The sequence below is a fragment of the Puma concolor genome, chromosome F2 (genome assembly GCF_028749965.1).
Source record: "Puma concolor isolate L17-30 chromosome F2, mPumCon1.1.hap2, whole genome shotgun sequence".
NCBI lineage: Eukaryota > Metazoa > Chordata > Mammalia > Carnivora > Felidae > Puma > Puma concolor.
In genome coordinates, this window is record NC_141684.1 from 16,672,448 (window position 1) to 16,692,864 (window position 20,417).

Genomic DNA, 20,417 nt, shown 5'->3' on the forward strand with positions numbered 1-20,417 from the left:
GTACAAAGAGGAATTTTTAGGGTGATGGGACTGCTCTGGGTAGTACGGAGATGGTGGGTACATAATCACAAACTTGTCAAAGCTCATGCAGAGTGGACTTTATGGTGTGAAAAACCCAATAGGGATGTCAAGAGACCTCAAGTGGGGTGCGCACTGTGACAAGTAATCTGTTTCACGAACATATGACATAACCTCAACGAAGAAAGTGGGAAATAAAGGGAGCTGAACTAAGTTACTATGGAAAGTGGTACTTTGAGCAGATACTGTAAAGCTAAGGACAAGACAAGGACTTGAACACCGAATTCCATTTGTTGGTCCATTTTTCTCACAGGGGTACAACTATTCTGAAACCACTTTTTAAGTATTCTAAGGTTCAACAAGCAAATAAATTGTAGATAAAGAAGTCAGGGTTCTCACTCTCAGGAAAAAAAGTTACAAATAAACATGGAGGCAAAACCTTGTAGTGCTGGCTGAGTCAGTATAATTGAATGTTTAATATATATACAGACAGATCTAGAAATAATTACAGAGACGTGTACTATACATTGGTTAGTATGCATATTTGTCATCTCTTAGCACATTTCACTGAAAAACCACAGCAGCAGTAGCAGTGAGCACATCCAACATCCAGATCTTTGTTTCTAAATACCATTCTCTAGAGATGCCTGGGTGGCTCAGTTGGTTAAGCGACCGACTTCAGCTCAGTTCAAAATCTCACAGTTTGTCGGCTCGAGCCCTGTGTCGGGGTCTGTGCTGACAGCTCAGAGCCTGGAGCCTGCTTCTGATTCTATGTCTTTCTCTCTCTCTCTCTCTGCTCCTCCTCAGCTCGCACTCTGTCTCTCTCTCGAAGATAAATAAACATTAAAAAAAAAAAAAAATACTGTTCTCCAATGAAAGAAATGAGGGCTTCTTGGAGAAATAGCTAATTCTAGGAATGGCACTCAGATAATACTTGGCAGTGCTAAAAGGTAAAAATATGGTCTTAGAAAAATAAGGGCATGTCAAAAGAATTTAGGAGCCAACCTCAAAGAGTCCCAAAGCTGAAATAATTCACCCAGTAAATTACAACGGTATTAGATTTTAACCTAAAGTAGAAAATAAACTGCCACAATCACACAATACAAAGTATCAAGTGAATAGGAAACAGGAACAAATTTTCTTTAAGAAAAATGCTAAATAATATATATACTGTCCCCTCCTCTTGACTGTGGACTAGATTTAGTAATTCACTTCCAAAGAAAAAAAAAGTACGGAAAGTGAAAAAATACAGTGGAAAGACCTAGTGGGCACCAACCTAGCCAATGAAGGAATATCACCGGTAATACCTACTAACATCATGTACTTGATATTATACAGTGTAGAAGGGCACATCAACTCTGTGCTCTCCTTCCTGATAAAGCATAACCTCAAATCTACTCACAAGAAAACGTCCAACAAACCCACGTTAAGGATCATTGTACAAAATAACCCATCAGTACCGTTCACAGTGTCAAGGTCTTGAAAGACTAACTGTCACAGACTGGAAGAGACAAAGGAGGCATTAACGACTAAATAAATGAATGCAGTGTGGTGTCCTGGACTGCTCCTAGAACAGGAGAAAGACATTAGTGGCAAACAGAAACCAAATAAAGTCCGTAGTAGACACAGTTAACAGAACTGTCCCAAGGTTAATTTCTGAATTTTGACAAATAAATGCCATAGTTTACACAAGGTGTTAACTTTAAGGGAAGCGTGGGGAAGGGTAGAAGAAACATCTCTGGACTGTCTGCAACTTTCCTATAAATCTGAAATTATTCTAAAGTAAAAAGGTCATTAAAAAAACATGTAGGAAAGCCACAGCACTGAAAGCATTTAGTACTGAGGTGCTGTATTTAATACTGAGAAAGGGACTTAGATTATATACACATGTCCACAGTAATTTGATCAACACCACAGTTTATTGTAAACATATTATAAGGTGTCAATAATCAAATTGACAACACTTTATACATTTTGTTGTATAATATTAACATCATACCAGAAAACAGTCCACTGTACTCACTTACAGTTTTGGTACTTTAAGATCTTTAAATACAAACTGTATTTGAAACACTGAACATAAAATAGAAACATGAATGGCAGAGAATATTGAATACATCAAGTAAAAGAAAAGTGATATTCCCCCCCAAAAAACAAATACAAAATCATCTGATTACATACTTAAAATGAAAGAAAGAAAGGAATCAAGAAAACCTGGTATGTTTGTAAATGACATAAAGTTGTATTTCTTTAGACCCACCTGAGAGGTTAATCTGGACCATGCTAAATTCTATGTCCTCTGTGACTTTGTTTTCTCTTGGTTTCTAAAGAACGTTTCCCATGGTTTAAGCTACATTAAGGGGGGAATCGAATGGGGAGGTAGCACAAAGCCAAATGAAATTACTTTAGAATTCTTTCTTAAGTCTTCTTTGGCAAATAATAAAGTCTGTATTTAAAATTTAACATGTTGCTGAACTGGATCAAAACTTGTAAGATTTAGGAGATACATCTTTACGTGAGTTAACATATGAATGAAACAAAGCCAAGTTCATAAAGCAAAGCACAAAAGCAGCTTTCACATTTTACTAACAGCTCTACAAAGCAGATTCTCCCTCCTTAAACATATGAGAGGTTTCCAGCTGGGAATCAGAACTTTCTCCATTCACCGGAGAAATCAGAGGTGTCCACATGTTTTCCAGTATTTTCCCTAAAATTCATGATCACTGTTAGGTTCTATTTCTTCCTCTATTCTCTCAAAGGTAATATAGCAGCAAATCACTCCCATATTTTAAGTTTTCAATTAACCACCAACTGGGTTCACTGCCAACAACTACAAATTATTCGATTCTTTATTAGTGTACATGTCATTACAGTAGGCTTAGATTGTTAATACAGGAATAAATAAAATAACTACAGTTAATATAAACAAAGCAAATGAAAATGAGATTAAAGAGCCCTGATCAAATGAAATACTTACAACTTTCAGTTGAAAAACTGTAAGTTACATACATACCTAATAGCACTAGGAATGTACAATATCAATTATTGGAAAAATAAATGAGTGATTCACAGTCATAAGAAATTATTTTAATATTAGTACGTATTTTTCCTTTTATAGACAAACATTTATAACATACACTTGATTTCTACCTCATATAAGACAAAGTAGAAAACTAAACATTACTGCACTTACCCCAAACACAGCACTGACCGTGTGCCACAGGTAACCTGCTCCAAGATATTCGATTCTATAGGTAGGCCATGGTATTGAATGCATGGTTATGTTAACAGTTTTAAGAAAGGCATATATTTCCAGAAGTATGTTAAATACACAAATATCAGTTCTATAAATGACAAAAAATTATCAGCAAAAATGTTTAGGTTATAACATTCCCAAATTTTCTAATGCTTTAAGTGTTTTTAGATATATGTTGTTTGACCAGTTAGTTTGGTTACAGTTTTAAACAAGCAAACCGTTATCCTATAAGAAGAGCTACACTAAACTAGAACACTGCACAAACTTCCCAAGGAAGGTAACTTAAAAAATCTAGAAAGTGATTCCAATTATTCTAATTAACATTTGAGATCTAAAAGAATTAATGATTCGAGAAACATTTTGAAATTGCTCAATTTTTCTTTATCAGTCCCTCCAAAACTATTCACATAAATTTAAGGTCCAGATTGCCTAAGAATGTCTTCAAAGTAGGTTTATCACCAAGTGTTTTGATCAGAAGACATATAGCCTTAATGCCTCTAAATATGTAATTCTAACCTAAAATCACAATCCTTGGTTTTTAAACACCAAATTCGATTTCATAACAATTCATTGGTAAAGCTACTAAACAAAAAATAAATGAGGGTAAAAACGTGCAGCAGCCACAGTTACGACAGTGGAAAACAAATTCTATTTTTCCATAAAGACTCTATGAAAATATAAAGCCCAAAGTGAGTGACGACAGAAGTCCACATATAAATGTTGTTTAAAAATAGAATGTTTTCCAAAGCTTCTCATGAGATGTCAATGTATAGTCAGAGTCTGAGTTAAGACCTTATAAATCAAGGTTAAGTTATACATAACTATGCTGATTTACATACCTTCAACAATGTTCAACTCATATACATAATTTACAGACATCCACAGAAATTCTTAATGCCCCATCATATCATCTCTCAAAACTGGATGTTTATTGTTTTATAGTTTTGCTACTTTTAAGTACCAAGAAGCCTTTTCAGGGGAAGAGTTCCACCTCTTCCTGTGATCCCCTAAAGAGTAGGTAACAAAATATAAAATTAAACAAGATTTATGTTTGATAAACTAACATATAAAATTACCACTGCAATATTCATAGTGACTGCTTATAAACGTAACAGTCATCATAAAGCCTATAAAGTATATCCTCAGTTTTATAAAAGAAATGCAGATTGTCTCAAGGTAAAAAATACAGTGCAGGCTGCTAAAAAGCTCTTTGTTGCATTAGGAGGTGCAATAATGAGGAAAACTTTAGAAAACATGAACATGTTCCCCAATCTCTTCACATCAGTTAAGCATGAAGTGCACTGTAGCAGCAGGGTGCTTCTTAGTGGCGGGCACTATAAAGCTACGTTAAGAAAAAAAAAAGGCAGAAAGTGTGAGCAATGCATGGTGGAACGAAATTATTGCAAATGGAGATTAGCAACAAGAAGTGAGGAAGGTGACCGTCCACTCCACTCTGATAAGACACCATCTTTAAATATTAAGTTCTTTGCAGGAAGCGGAACTCCCGTGTCGGCACAGGAGGACTGTGAAGGCACACTGGAAAAGCTGGCCTCTGTGTGAACATCCAGTGTGGAAGCACCTTCCTAGAAGACCAAGGAAGAGAAAAAAACCCATATTCGACACTTTACCAAACCACTGAACATAGCTAGTTACAAATACAGACTTTGCCCAAGAAATGTTTCTGGGATGCAAAGCACTGTGGGAGATGCCAAGATCTACGTCACAATCCCCAATAATCAATCAGGGGAATTACTGTACGCGGTAATGACTGACACAAGTCACACCACGATAAGCGCTTAGAAATAAACAAAAATAGGCTAGGAGGCCAGAGGACAAGAAAAAAGTTAATTCTTCAACAATCTCTAAAAACCCCTCACGTGACATTAAGCACCCAGAACACTCCATGCTCCCAAGGCTCTCAGACTCCCGTAACACTTAGCACAGACCTCTCCCCAGGACTCCAGGCTCAAACATGCACCGAGCTGACATCTGCTCCTGGATGTTTCGCCACACGTTCCACACTTACCATGTCCATGACCTTAATTCTCCAATTCCTCGCCAGCCTTCCCTACTCCACACACGAAGCTAGTCCAGGAACAGGAGACTCATTCTTGAGTCTTCCCTTCCTCACCACACCCTCAATCTTTTCCTCACATTGAGTTAATCAGGTCAATCCGTCTACATCCAACGTGTATCCCAAACTGCTTGATACAGTCAACAGAGCCCGCCACCCAGTCTGGGCCAGTGGTTTCCAAAGTGGGGTACTCACTCCAAAGCAGGGCACGGGACTGTAAAAATCTTACAAATGCTCTATCGACTATTACATCCTTACAAAATTTCTATTTTTGTGTATGTTTTATAATATCATTTGTTGATATAACAGTATATATGTGCAATCAACCTTTATTATGGATACATGCAAACTTTGGGGCTATTTTTAATGAAAAGGGGAGCTCAGCTACCAAAAATTCTCACCTGGGCTATTATAACATTCTCTGAACTAGTCTTGCTTTTATGCTTGTCCCTTTTTCATCTGCTTTCTGAACAGTAACTAATTTTTTAAAACAGGCAATCAGAAATAATGTCATTCCTATTTAAAAGTCTTTAACAACTGGGGCGCCTGGGTGGCCCAGTTGGTTGAGCATCTGACTTCGGCTCAGGTCATGATCTCACAGTTCATGAGTTCAAGCCCCGCATCCAGCTGCTGCTGTCAGCACAGAGCCTGCTTTGGATCCTCTGTCCACCCCCCACCCTCTTCTGCCCCTCCCCCGCTCGCACGCCCCATCAGTTAAAAGTCTTTAAATAACATCACTTTGCACTCTTTGCACTTGAGCATGACATGGAACTGCTCTGCATCCTATAAAGCTCTATGCAAATACCATTTGGATTTTTTGGGTTTTGTTACCTGGAATGAGTGAACAAAGTTAAGGACTTGTAGAGAGAGTTTTCTACTGGAATGTAAGAGGTTCTGAAGGCTGAAAAAAAGGGAAATTTTAAGACAAATATAATTTTAATGGCAAGAACTAATATCTCACAATAATTTCAGCAATTTAAATGCATTTATATGTGTAAATACATTCTGATTAATCACATAAAAAATTAAAACATTTTTCAGTAGTTCTCATCCATGAAATTTCTGCCAGTTTTAAGAGTAGGGAGTTTAACAGTGCATAAAAGGACCATTCTGAAATAAAAAACCATGTATAAAATGAAAACTGAGAAGTTATTGTGAGGAAGAGTTTAAACTATTAGCAAATATAAATGTTAAATGAAAGAAAATTTTTAAAACGAAAATTCAGGCAGGAATGACAATTATGATACAAACTTCAAATACCCAATGTAATTTTAAAATACATCCTGATAAAAAGCCTGACAGATTTAATACACATCAACCCACCTAAATCAAGTATTTTTCAAATATGTAAACTGGTAACAATCATGGTGGCCATCTTTAAAGCTGTTATTAGTGTTTCTACTTTTTTACTCATGTATGTTACTTTCAGAGAACTGCTGAAATTATTTGTTGACTGAGCACTTTTAATCTTCTGATAAACTATATTAAGCCAATTAAATGAATTACTTCTACAACTTTGTTTTCTAAAAGAAGTCAAGGAGACCTGTGGACATCAGCTCTCTCTCTCAGCCACCCTACCAAGACAATGAGATTGAGGAATATTCCCATATGCTCCAAAGTCACAGAACTTTCACAACACTGCCTCTTAGCAACTGCTCCCAACAGATCAGAGTAGGCATGGGAAACAAAACCTACATACCATCTCTGAGAAGTAATACGTGCTCATTTTAGAAAACATGGAAATCTGAACAAAATTTAGAAATTCAGCTATAATTCCACCATAATAGATAACCACTATTTACATGACATAATTTGAACGTGTGTTTGCTAAGAGTGACAGAAGTGCACAAGGGAAATGTTCTAGACACATACATATTACAAACACTAGGTTTATCATCTCATATACCTCGCCAGACCTGGTAATTAAGTTAACATAACTAAAATTAACCAAAACATGTGTCCCAAATGTTTGCATAAGTCAGATTTTTGAGGTGCTTAAGTTTAATTTTGAAAAATATAGCAAAATCCTTAATTAGCAATCTCTATTCAATCAACAAATATACTCAAGGTAATTACCATGCTCATGTGTGAAATAAAAGAAAATAAGATGTAACAACTGAGAGCCTAGAAGTCTCACAAATGAAAAGATGACAATGAATATAAACCCTCACCTCTCTTTTCTGCAAAGGCCATGTGTCGCAATTTTTCTACAAACTTTCCGGTTTAATTCAGAACTAAACAATGGAATTCCAAAGCACAGCTCAAGAGGAACCCAATCCGCTTCTGTTGTGGCAGCTACAAAGGGCACACAGCTGTTAGTCACATAGGTAGTCACATATGTTATGACTGACCAGGGTTTAACTGAGGCTCATAAATTTTCAGATTCCTCCTACCCCCGCGGTATCCAGCAATGGGCTTAACAGGGGAGAGGATTCAGAGAGGTCAGTGAATCTCTGAAACAGGAAAGAATCTTTCTTGAGTATGTACGTGCTTCTGGGGAGAAGGTACAAAGCTTTCATCAGATGTTCAAAATGGTCTTTTCCCCCCAAAAAAGATATCATAAGACAACTACAGGATGAAAGAATTTAACATAGGAAAAACGCAACTGAAGTCATTCTCAGATCATGTTTATATAATACTTTGTTACTCTAAACATAAAAAAATGTTTCCTGGTAAATGCTTACTAAAAGGCCCACTGTGGATAAATAGAGCAGACAGATGCCATCCAAATGATGTAACAGAAGAGTTAAACATCAGAAACTAGTCTAAAGCTACAAATTAATTCTTAAAGCCTTACCAGAGTTGTGTTTTGTTGCCGAGTCTAGAGTTGCTTCCTCAATGACCATTTCAAATGACTCTGTGCTCCCATTTACATCTGAGCCAGAAGCCAAATCAGGGTCTCCTTGTAATTAAAGGACATACACAATGTTAGGGTTTAGTAGTCGGCACAAGTCGTCAGTAAATCGGTTCTAACGGAAGAGAAGACTCCAGCAACAGGAATGACAATGGAGAATAATGAACAGTCTTCAGCCTAAAGCAGTTCCCAAGGAGGGGGCAATTTTGTCCCCCAAGAGACCTCTGACGATGTCTGGAGACCTATGCGGTTTTCGTGAATGGGGACAGGGATGCTACTGATATCTAGGGATGCTAAACATCCTACAATGCACAGGACAGTCCTCCAAAACAAACAATTATCCCACTCAAAATATAAATGGCGCTGAGGTTGTAAAACCCTGGCCAAAGGAAACAAGGACTCAAAAGGCAGAACATAAGTTTATTAGACTTTCACTTAGATCTTTACCAAAGTCGCTTCTATCCCCATGGAAATATGCAATCTGATTATGTTATTCCTCTTCAAAATTCTTTGACTCTTCGTATCTTCCAGCACTGAAGATCCTCCAAGATCTCCTGATCTTACCAACTTCTTTACTCTCATTTTCTACTACTTTCCAACAAATTCTTCCTTTTTGCCAAGATGAGCTTACTCTACTGCTGGATTCCCTCTGCCTGAAAGGCTGCTACCCTTCAAATACACAGCAACCATCTTTTACGTACCCAAATCCTCACTTTTCAAGACTTACTTCAAGCTTTACCTGCTCTAAGAGGCCTTTTCTGATAGCTCAGTTGGCCTGAGATATGCCTTCTCGGCCCTACATCAGCACATGGAGCTGATGCCAAGCTTTGGCACAGATTTTAACACTCTGCGGCAGGCTGACTCACTTGCTTGTCTCCCTTTCTAGGGTTTCATTCCTTAGGTCTTATCTTTCTAGCACCTCAGCAGGTACTCCATAAATGCTGGTGGAATGAAAAAATAAAACATGGAAATGCCCCTGTGATACATGGCAGTCAACTGTTAAAATTTACTCACATCTTCTGGCCAAAGGTAAAGGATATTTGGGGTGGATATTTAACTCAGAGGGAGCCAATCCGATCCACTGGATGGCTAGCACATCAATCATATCTACTCAGGATTGCACACTAAGAGGCTCAGGGAATATAGTCAATCAACGACAGACGTTTGAATTGAAAGGTTTTCTAGAGTCATGGACCAGAGCTGGCACTATGGCCACCAAAGCCACATACAAGCCAAAACTAGGCCAGAGTGGAAACAATCAGTGAGCATGAGAAGGTGACATGCAAATAAATTCTTTAATTAAGAAAGTAAAGGAAAACTAACTGTTGTCAATATGCAAGATGGGCTGGAGACAGAGGAGAATGAGGCCAGGAAGGCTAGGCAGGAAATGGCTGCAGTGATTCAGGATTACAGTATTGAGACGCAGGTTAGAAGGACAGTTACAGAGAATTTCAAAAGAAATGAGAAGAGAAGAAAGGATATGAGAGACACTTCTAAAGACTAATTCCCCAGACCGTGGAAACAAAGTGGACAGCGTGAAAAAAGAAGGAAGAGGCAAAGACAAGATTTTAGGCCTGGGTCATTGAGACAGTGGTGCCTTTGACAGAAAAAGAAAGGCTGAATGGGAAAAAAAAAAAAAACCTGTTAATTCTACTTTGGAAACCTCTTTACAAAGAGACTCAAGTTCTGAAGCCATCACTTCACAGAGGAACTTAATTTAAAGCCTATTACCACAGAGCCAACAGTAAAGAAAGGGGTAAAACCTAAAAACCACTCCGTACTCTAACCCCAGGGTCAGTACTTCTGTATTTTCTCCATCTGAACAACTGATATTAGTCCAAATGATGTCACAGAATATTTTCTCACCTTAGTGAAAAAACACTAAGTATTACATAATTCGACATCCCCACAAGAGTCCCTGCTTCTTAAAATACTAAGATTGCAATAAACTCAGTACAACCACCTTAATTCAGAGAACCCAACCACTGGCTGACCTCTCTCATCAGAAGCGTCACTGAGTTTTCTGTGCGCAAGGCGGCTCGAAGCATTCAACATGGTGACATATCCACAAAAATGCTGCAGATCCACTTTGTTCCTTAATATCTGCAAGGCTTTATGAACACTCATGTTGACGCGAGCGAACTCTAAGAACAAAGAGGTGACATTACACTGTAAGTACAGTTTTGTAACATAAAACAACATCAAAAATGTAAATATACCTTTATTGAACAATTCTTAGAACTCCTTTTATACTTGAATCTATCAACACTGATTCCAACAAAAACCTACTTGTGAATGGAAAAACCTGGCATACACAGATTTATTTATAGCCTCCAGGAGGCATTTACGGTATCAGAACAAACCATGTGCTAAGCAAGCAAACAGGGCCCGGTCAGGGGCGCCTGGGTGGCTCAGTTGGTTGAGTGTCCAACTTCAGCTCAGGTCATGATCTCACAGTTCGTGGGTTCAAGTCTCACATCAGGCTCTGTGCTGACAGCACAGAGCCTGGAACCTGCTTCAGATTCTGTGTCTCCCTCCCACTCATGCTCTGCCTCTCTCTCTCAAAAACAAATAAACATTAAAAAATATATATTTTTTTAATAAAAAAATAAAAAAAAAATTGGGCTGGTCAGTGGCAAATTCTCTAGACTTCTCTTCGTGGTTCTATTCTGCCTCAAATGCTTCCTTGTTGGGCTTCTATGTACTACATACACATTACATTTTTTAAATGTATTAAATACACATTATATTTTTGAAAACCTTTTTAAAGTAAAATTATTCCTATTTAGACAAAAGCCAAAAAGGACTTGAAATTATATCCTTAATAAATTATTCAAATACCAGTGCAAGTTTTATAAATACATGAACTTTTATAACAGAAATATGCTCTATACTCAGATATGAAGATTCTTTTATAATTCACACAATCTCTCAAGGCAAGAGAGCTATTAATCAGTTTTTGAGATTTTGTATAAATTTTAAGATCCTGTTGTCACTAGCCTGTATCTTCAGGTGAACTAATATTTTTCCACAGAATTTATTTTTGTAAAATGTTTATTTTTAGAGAGAGAGACAGAGAGAGAGAGAGAGAGAGAGAGAGAGAGAGAATGGGAGTGTGTGCAAACAAGGGAGGAGCAGAGAGAGAGAGGGAGACAGAGGGTCGGAAGCAGGCTTTGCACTCTCAGTGCAGCCTGATGTGGGGCTCGAACTCACGAACCATGAGATCATGACCTGAGCCTAGGTCGGATGCTTAATCGACTGAACCACCTAGGCGCCCCTCCACAGAATTTATAAAGGATCAGAGGATTAAATAGCAAAGTTTAATTGCAGAGAAGTACTTATTGAAAAGGGGCTATTTTTTGGAAGAGAAAACTCTTCTCTAAACTTTGTACACATTTATTCACAACAGGCAAGAGAGAGAACTTAATTTCAAACATGAGGCTTCCGCAGTCTGGCTATGTGAAAAGGAAAAAGATATTTTAAAAATCTTCCTTTTCCCCACTCTATTATTTTGGGAGAACATTAAGTTCTTATATAAACTAACAAAAATTAGATTACTTGAACCATTCACTGCTCTCTAAAAATTCAAGCAAGATGGCTCTAAGAACCAGAAAAATAAGATTATACAACAGCAATTTACATGGAGTAGTGCTATATAGATATATGTTAAGTTTTAATCGTATTGTTTTTCTTTTGAACATATATACCTTCCTAATATTTGACAGAGAAAGGGTCATCTCCTATATTAAACAAAAGGAAGAATAAATTTGCTTTTAACAGATATTCTCTGAACATCTTATACCAAATGTACTTAATTCACATCCAATTCTAGAAAGAGAACACTTTATTTATTTATTTATTTATTTTTAATTTTTTTTTCAACGTTTATTTATTTTTGGGACAGAGAGAGACAGAGCATGAACGGGCGAGGGGCAGAGAGAGAGGGAGACACAGAATCGGAAACAGGCTCCAGGCTCTGAGCCATCAGCCCAGAGCCCGACGCGGGGCTCGAACTCACGGACCGTGAGATCGTGACCTGGTTGAAGTCGGACGCTTAACCGACTGCGCCACCCAGGCGCCCCGAAAGAGAACACTTTAAACGGGTTTTCCCCCTGCCCTTGATTCTAACTAGCTTTATTTAGTTCAAACTCTATAATCCACTCAAATCCTAATTGCAAAAAGTAACATTTAACAACAAAATCAAATGCTGAAAGAGGAAATACATGCAGGTACTCTGTAAACCGTAAAGTATTATACCCATATTCAATGGCATGTATTTCTAAATCACCTAAAAAAGTTCCTGGCTTGGAAGAGGGAGGCAAATAGTATGTAACACTGGGAAAGAAAAAATTGGCTTTCTAAGGTAAAAAAATTCCCTGTGAATTCTTCTCCCCCAGCCTCCAAATAAACAATAAAAGAAAAGAAAAGGCTAAACAGAGAGGAAAATCTAGTCTTTCACCTAAACAGAGACCTACTGATTCTCTTCATCTCCAAGGCAAACTAGTATTCCTTCAAAGATCCTAAATAAGTCTTATTCTACTAGTTCTTTATGGGAAAAGGCACATGACAGAAAACTACCTTTGCTGTTGGGATGAGCACTGGGTGTTGTATGTAAGCGATAAACCACAGGAATCTACCCCAAAAACCAAGAACACACTTTATACATTGTATGTTAGCCAATTTGCCAATAAATTATAATAAAAAGAAAGAAAGAAAGAAAACTACCTTTGCCAATACTCTTTAAAAGTGGCAATGATAAGACCCTAGAACTAGGGCGTCTAGGTGGCCCAGTAAGTTGAGTGTCTGACTTTGGTTCGGGTCATGATCTCACGGTTCATGGGTTCGAGCCCCACCGTCAGGCCCTGTGCTGACAACTCAGAGCCTGAGACCTTTCGATTCTGTGTCTCCCTCTCTCTCTGCCCCTCCCCAACTTATGGGCCTGAGCTTTCTCTCTCTCTCTCTCAAAAATTAATGAACATTAAAAAAAAATTTTTTTTAAAGACCCTGAACTCAAAGTTTTAAGAATTCACTTCCTGCTATGTTTTCTACCAAACTGTTGACAAAGATTAATGATAAAGAACTCAGATATAATTTAAAAGCAAGATACCTCCTTGTAGTTCTGTTTCATCAAATGGAAAAGGTATGTGGACAGTTTCTCCTATCCCATGCAAACCATGTCCCTAAACATGAAGAAACACAGTTGAAAGTTATACAAGAAATCTGTATTTCCAGTAACAGATAGTCAAACAATAAATAAGACTGTGCCATGTGATGGCATATTCTACACTAACATACCATCAAAAATCTTTCAACAATTTTTAATTTTTCTCAGCAAGCAAAGACCTTAAGTGTGTATTAACTTATAGGACAATGTGTCTCTAAATGAGTGTACAGCTAACGATAAAGAGAGGCCGACTGAACAGGTACATCACGTGTGAGACAACTGAAGACTGAAATCAGGCACACTCATACAAGGGTTAGCTGCAGGTCCGAGAGAGGAAAAGTGGTGAAGGAATCCCATCATCAGTCACCTGGCATATCATGAACTAGGAATGCAAAACTCAAACACCTGTACTCAGTGACATATTCAAAATTATATGATTATGAATGCCCCCAACTGGGGTTAAAAGAATCAACGTATGTATTTTCAATGCAACTACCAGAAAAAAAAAAAAAAAAAAAAAAAAAAGGAAGCTCCCTATGAACGGAAATGGAAAGGTCTCCAGTTGCTAAGTGAAAAAAGCATGGGGATATAGCACTGTGTGTTGGCTTGCATCTGCATAAAGAAATTCTAGAAGAGTACAGCAGAAACTAAAAATGTATCTGATTAGGAAAAGAAATGGGGAGAACTGGGAAGATAGTGTTGGAAGGGTAGTGATACTTTCCTCCATGCATCTTTTAACAGTGTTTTATTTCTGAATCATGAGAAGGTTCTATCAACTCAAAAACTGAATTAAAAAAATCTGAGTCTAACCACCCCATTCCCATGCTACAAATAATAATTTAGTTTTATCTATTACTTTCAATTAATGTTCATTTGAATTTTGTTAGTTTTAAAGGGTTCTTTTTTGAAATTTAAATCCCCAGGTTTATTTTGGTTTTATAACTGTTTAAGAATAATAAGAATGAAGACCTTAATTTTATGTTTATGTGTATTTAGTATCGCTACAAGAGAAAATTTAACACTGGGGATCTATACATTTTTCCATTGAAAAAACCCTTTGCATTATTTAAATTCAAAGTACTCTGATACACAAGAAAAAAATTATTTCAGAGAAAAACTGCACTCGTTTCAATGGTGCGTATAACAACCCGAATGTATTTCTTCTGGTAGCCCACTTTTACCTCATCGGTACCATTATGATTTATACCCCAATCAAGGCTGTTACAATGAAAGCGTGGCTTTAATCAAAATTGTGTTTTAAGTTCCAGCAAAATGAATTTCTCCCATAAAACTTAAAATAAAAGAGGCATTCTTTTTTAGCAAAAACAAAACTCCTCATAAACACGTTAAAACTGGGCCACATCTGCTACCACTACCGCCACACGGCTAACGCCTTCTGGGACCGTCCCGTGTGCTGGGCACAGGTACAGGCATTTTATGTAGATGGTGCAATTCGCTCATTCATTTCAACGACCTTAGGAACCATTATCTTTAGTTTGCAGGTGAAGGAATTCAAGGTTATTTAATTTGCCCAAGATTCCTAATAAATGGTGGAATCAAGATTTTAACTTAGGCAGACTGACTCGAGCCCACGTCTCACCCATCCTATGAGGTCATCTGCCACCACTACCCCTGCTAGGTGTCCCCCCTGCTGGCGAACGCATCCTGTTCTTCATGCTTTCAACTACCTCCACGTGCTGATGCGGACACTCAAGTCAATGCTTCCTGTTCAACTCTCGTCTGGATTTCAAAATGTCTTCATTACCGACTAGATAGCCCTACCACCCAAATGTCCCACAGGCACCTTAGACTCAGCCTGCCCCAAACACAACACACATCATCTGACCCCCATCAACCGGCTCTTCCTCCTCTGTTTGCTCAAGCAGGGATGTCACCATTCTTCCACCTTCACAAGCCAATCCCCCAGGAATCCTACCCCTTCCTCTTCTCCTAGCCTTCTCAGACATCTGATCAATTCTATTAATTTTAATTTGTAAGAATTATTGAATCCAATTTCTCCTTTCAGTACTTATTCTTCTAATCTAGGCTGACTTCCCCTCTTATCAGGACTCCTACACCAAATGCTAATTGGTCCTCTTGCTTCAAGTATCTTACCTTACCCAACCCTTCTCAGCATACTCTCCAAGCTGATCTTCCCAAGACACACTGACCACATAAATCCCCTGCTCAGCACCCTTTGCTCTCTTTCATCAATCTATAGGGTACAGTCAAAGCTCAGTAGCAAAAGGGTCAAGGCACACTACTCTCCAGGGCCTGCCTACATCAAAACACTCATAAGTAGCTACTCTGAGCCAGGTGCTGTTCTAGGCACTAGGGAAATAGCAGTGGAAGAAAAGAAAAACATCTCTGCCCACAGGTTTATTCATGCTAACCCCTGTGCCTGACCTGGCTCTCTTCTGTATCATCCTTCTGTATGCAGCCTGAGTCTCATTTTCTCTGAGTGTCCCCTCAGCCTTTCTCCTTGCCTCAAGGCTGAACTAGGTACTTCTCTCTAATGCTTGCAGCATAGATAATTCTATTCAGCACTCAGCAAAAAACTGAAACTGGCTGCTTATGCAACTTTTCCCACCAGACTTAAATCCCTTGAACACAGGGACCGTGACTTATTTGTGTATCCACGTTAATTAGCACAGAATATGGCACATAACGATTGATAGTTGAATAAACCAATGAAATCTTTATCGAGAACCTATTATGAAACAGAAAGTGTGCCGCACACTTCAGCACATTCTTATTTCATTCTCTCAACAATCCTAGGACTATAAATTGCTTATCTCACCATTAGCTGCTACATTATTTTTTGTTGCTATACAGTAAATGTCACCATCTCCGTTTCATGGGTGGGAAACTAACAGAAGTATCTTCAAAATGTTACACAGCTCATTAGCATGTGAAAAGAGGGCCCCATCACCAGGCATCAAGACAACACAAATCAAAAACACTATGAGATACCATTCACACCCACCAGGTGGGTTCTAACTTAAAAAGTCAGATAATACCAAGTGCTGGTGGGAATGGAAAGTGGTGCAGCCACTCTGGAAAACAGCCTGGAAGTTCCTTAAACAGTTACACACAGAATCGCCATATGATCCAGCATTTCCACTCTTAACCACATACCTAAGAGAAATGACAATACGGCCACACAAAAACCTATAAATGAACAGTTACAACAGTGATTACTATGATTCTTAATACCCAAAAGGTGGAAACAACCCAAGTGTCCATCAACAATGAATGGGAAAAACAGATCGTGGTATATTCGTACAAGGGACTTCTTATTTGGCTATAAAAAGGAATGCAGTAATGATTCATGACGGACTGATAACACGCTACGACATGATGAAGCTCAAAAACATTCTGCCAAGTAAAAGACACCGGTGACAAAAGACCACACGTTACGTGACTTTGTGTGTGTGAAATGCCCAGAAGAAGCATTCTAGAGAAAGAGCGAGTAGATTAGTGTTGTTTGGGGCTGGGGACTAGGGGACTGAGAACTAAAGGTTCGGGAGTTCTTTTTGAGGTAATGAAAATGTTCTAAAATTGAGCTTGATGATGGCTGTGGATACCTGCAACTACACTAAAAAACACTTTAGTGTGCAATTTAAATTGGTGAACTGTATGCTACGTGAATTATACCTCGATAGAGCGATTACGTGTATCAAACAATTACGGCCACACAGGTAGCAAATGTGAAGCTGGAATTTAAGTCTGGGTCTCACTACAAAATCCATGTTGTTTCTGGGATTCCCACACTGCCAGACAAAGGCCAGGGCAAAAATCCGTATCTCATCTCTTATGTTTCAGCTTTACAAATTTCAAATCACCGACATCTGTGACTTAACAAATTAGAATCTTTAAAAATAAAAATCCAAAACTGGTTGTTTCAAACAAAGCAACTGTACCTGAATCAAAACTGCCGAATGTGTTAAAGCATCATTCAGCATCGTGAGCACGTTGGACGTAGGGACTACCCCAGGGTCATGACCCCAAGATGTTATTAGTAATCGATCATAACCCTACGGAAAAGAAACGAATGAAGATAAAATGGCATTTAGAAATTTTAAAAAACAAACAAAAACTAAGAAGATCTCAGTTTATATCCAATGCTATAATGCTGCTTACCAATCTCTACCCTCCTCAAAAACAACTAAAGAAACAAACCTCACACAACATACCTGGAATATATCTGGCAGTTTTCGAAGTCTTGTACCTTTGGACAGTAAAAGAGATGGTGGTCCTTGCCCGGTGATGTAATAAATGTATAGTTTAAACCAGACAGAACTGACTTCTGGGATAGCTGGTCCAATGTGCTGTAATCGTGAAACGAGTAAGATAAAGTTGTAATACTTCTCAAAAGCAGCCAAATTTCATAAGGGACCAAGGATGGCCTTACAAACAGCTAATGCCTCACATAAATGCTCACTGCTATTATTCTTATGAAAATAAATTTTAAATGCTCCATCCAAGCGGTTTCCATGTTATTCCAGAATTGAGAAAGCACGTCTTATCACCGTAATTGGGAGATGGACCCTGGAGGAAAACACCAAGGTCTGAATCTTGGCCTCACCCCCTCGGCTGTATCACCTTAAGAAGGTTACTTCTGGGGCGCCTGGGTGGCGCAGTCGGTTAAGCGTCCGACTTCAGCCAGGTCACGATCTCGCGCTCCGTGAGTTCGAGCCCCGCGTCGGGCTCTGGGCTGATGGCTCAGAGCCTGGAGCCTGTTTCCGATTCTGTGTCTCCCTCTCTCTCTGCCCCTCCCCCGTTCATGCTCTGTCTCTCTCTGTCCCCAAAATAAATAAACGTTGAAAAAAAAAAAAATTTAAAAAAAAAAAAAAAAAAGAAGGTTACTTCTTTGCTTTTCTGTAATGTGGTGACAAATTATCTACCCTGTAAAGACATTGTACGCTTGCTCAAAAGGGTTTAAAACAGTGCCTGTCAAATAATAAGGTCTATTTCAAAGTCAGTCATTGTCATTAGTCACATGCAATTCCTCACAAAGGGACTATCTAACCTTCCATCCATCTTACCATTCCTTCAGTTCATGGATTCCTACTGTGCCTAGAAATCGTGTTACAGAACAGGAGGAAATGTGTATACGGGATAGGGTTGGGGGGACACACAAAGAATTATGAAAAAAAAAAAAAAAAAAAGTTGGTCAATGTAAAATCTGTAACCACTCCTACCGAACAGAGGACGAATTTGGAGGTGAGGGAGGTGTGCTCACGAGGGCAGCTAGAACAGCACAGCAACGAAATCAACCTTATTCAAGGATCCCTTCCTTTCTTCTACACCATTAACCTTGCATATCTAGGAAACCAGGCAGGATGCAGCCCTGAAGAACAGCTATGTGATCCCCCCTCTTTGAAATGGCATCCTTGCAAAGTACACAAATACACAACTCATTACACTGAAAAAGTAAAAGAGCAGCAGTAATTTTCACAAGTCAGTTTTAGAGACAACTAAAGTTCTAGCTTTCAAGCGCAATCGTTCCCGTTTATTTACCATCATAGCCCCACTTCTAAAACATCTCATTTTTCCTAATTGACTTGATCCCTCAAGTCAATTAGGGATCCAGGCTTCCTCCCTAGAGCATCCAAAACATTCTCTTTAAAATACTGCATTCATCAAGAAAACTTCAATGTGGCACCAATCACGAGATGATACATGAATAAAATGCACCAACTCTACCCAATGAACTGAACTTCTTACAACAGCATAAAATACAAAGCTGCTTACTGATCCCTGATCTTCATATTTGGTATCAGCAAATTGAGATAACACAATCAAACCGGAAAGCCTCTTCTTCAAGTCACCATGAGCAAGTCTGAAATGCCACGGCTAGTGACACTCCAGGTGGCTCTTTACCTGAGGGGTGCAGCTGCTCACAGGCCGGATTTCGTTGGTGAGAGGAGCCATGGAGACGAGTAGTGTGTAATTTTTGTTCAGAACTCTGCTACAAGTTGCAGGGTCCAAACCAAGAAGGCTTTCACAGCGTAAGAGATCCAGAGGAAAACCTGAATTATGATCAAGCATACACATAGAGTGAAAGACTGACAATGTGAAGCAAAAATGTCCAAGACAAAATATTGGTAAAATATTTAAATATTGTAAATGTCTAAAATAAAATATTGCCTTGATATTTAAACATTGTTTTCACAGAGTTATCTCTATTAAAAATGCCCAATTTCCTTGGAGACCACTGAGACACTTTAAGACTTAAAACTAAGGGTCTTTATTCCCTGGTCTAGAAAGATTAATGGTCTACTGGTGTTCTGTGAGGCCACCTCTTCCGTTAAAAGTATGTGCTTGCTCCACCTTGCCTCCTCTCCATCCCCAGCCACGCCAGGGCAATGGCATATTATGAAGACCTAAGCGCCACAAAAAAAGCTGTCACCTTGCCTCCCCCAATTTCTGATTTCTACAAAGAGCTTCAAGACCAAGTTCTGACTATGGCAGAGGAACGAGTTCCTCAGCTAACAATATGTACCCAAGACTGCAGGTCCGTAAAGCACGAACTCACTCAGCACGCAACAGATTTTAAGTGTTCCCATTCTTAACCCTTTCGGAAAATACCAATTCTGTTTGCCCTCTAAAAAGAGATATTTAAGGCTGAAAGAAACTTTGGAAGGTCAATTTGGCCCATCTCTCACTCAAGCCAAGAATGAATCAAAAAACGCATGGCCTGCTGGAAGGGCACAGAAGCACTGAGCACAACTAGCACCAGGACCTTGGTCTTTAATATCATACCCTAGTATGAGAAACCAGGCTCCTAAGAGAAAAGGCTGATTCCAGGAATGGGACAGAAGTACAAGAGAAGATAACACTGTTTTGCCAGAGAGAAAAGAACTGCAACAAAAGTAAAAAAAAAAAAAAAAAAAATTTAAAGGATGGAGGCATGGCACAAGAAAACAGGAGCCGGCTTGAAGGGAAACCCACGGGCAAAATCTGAGACAAATGCAGCATACGAATTAAGAGAGCAATGACTGATTATAAGCCACTGAAAAAAATAGGAATTCATCAATCCATACTG

General features: G+C 38.7%; 1 protein-coding gene across 1 annotated transcript in view; it reads right to left on the reverse strand.

Moving 5' to 3' along the window:
• Positions 1 to 1,918: 1,918 nt before the first annotated feature.
• The window catches only part of FAM91A1 (family with sequence similarity 91 member A1), a 45,581-nt gene continuing 27,082 nt past the window's right edge, over positions 1,919 to 20,417 (reverse strand). The window contains exons 16-24 of the mRNA XM_025922708.2: positions 19,253 to 19,401; positions 17,563 to 17,697; positions 17,290 to 17,403; positions 13,310 to 13,382; positions 10,197 to 10,346; positions 8,146 to 8,250; positions 7,520 to 7,643; positions 6,180 to 6,249; positions 1,919 to 4,857 (exon numbers count right to left, since the gene is read on the reverse strand). Of these exons, the coding sequence (XP_025778493.1) occupies positions 4,672 to 4,857; positions 6,180 to 6,249; positions 7,520 to 7,643; positions 8,146 to 8,250; positions 10,197 to 10,346; positions 13,310 to 13,382; positions 17,290 to 17,403; positions 17,563 to 17,697; positions 19,253 to 19,401 (1,106 nt within the window). The 3' untranslated portion in view covers positions 1,919 to 4,671. The remainder of the gene's footprint in view (positions 4,858 to 6,179; positions 6,250 to 7,519; positions 7,644 to 8,145; positions 8,251 to 10,196; positions 10,347 to 13,309; positions 13,383 to 17,289; positions 17,404 to 17,562; positions 17,698 to 19,252; positions 19,402 to 20,417) is intronic.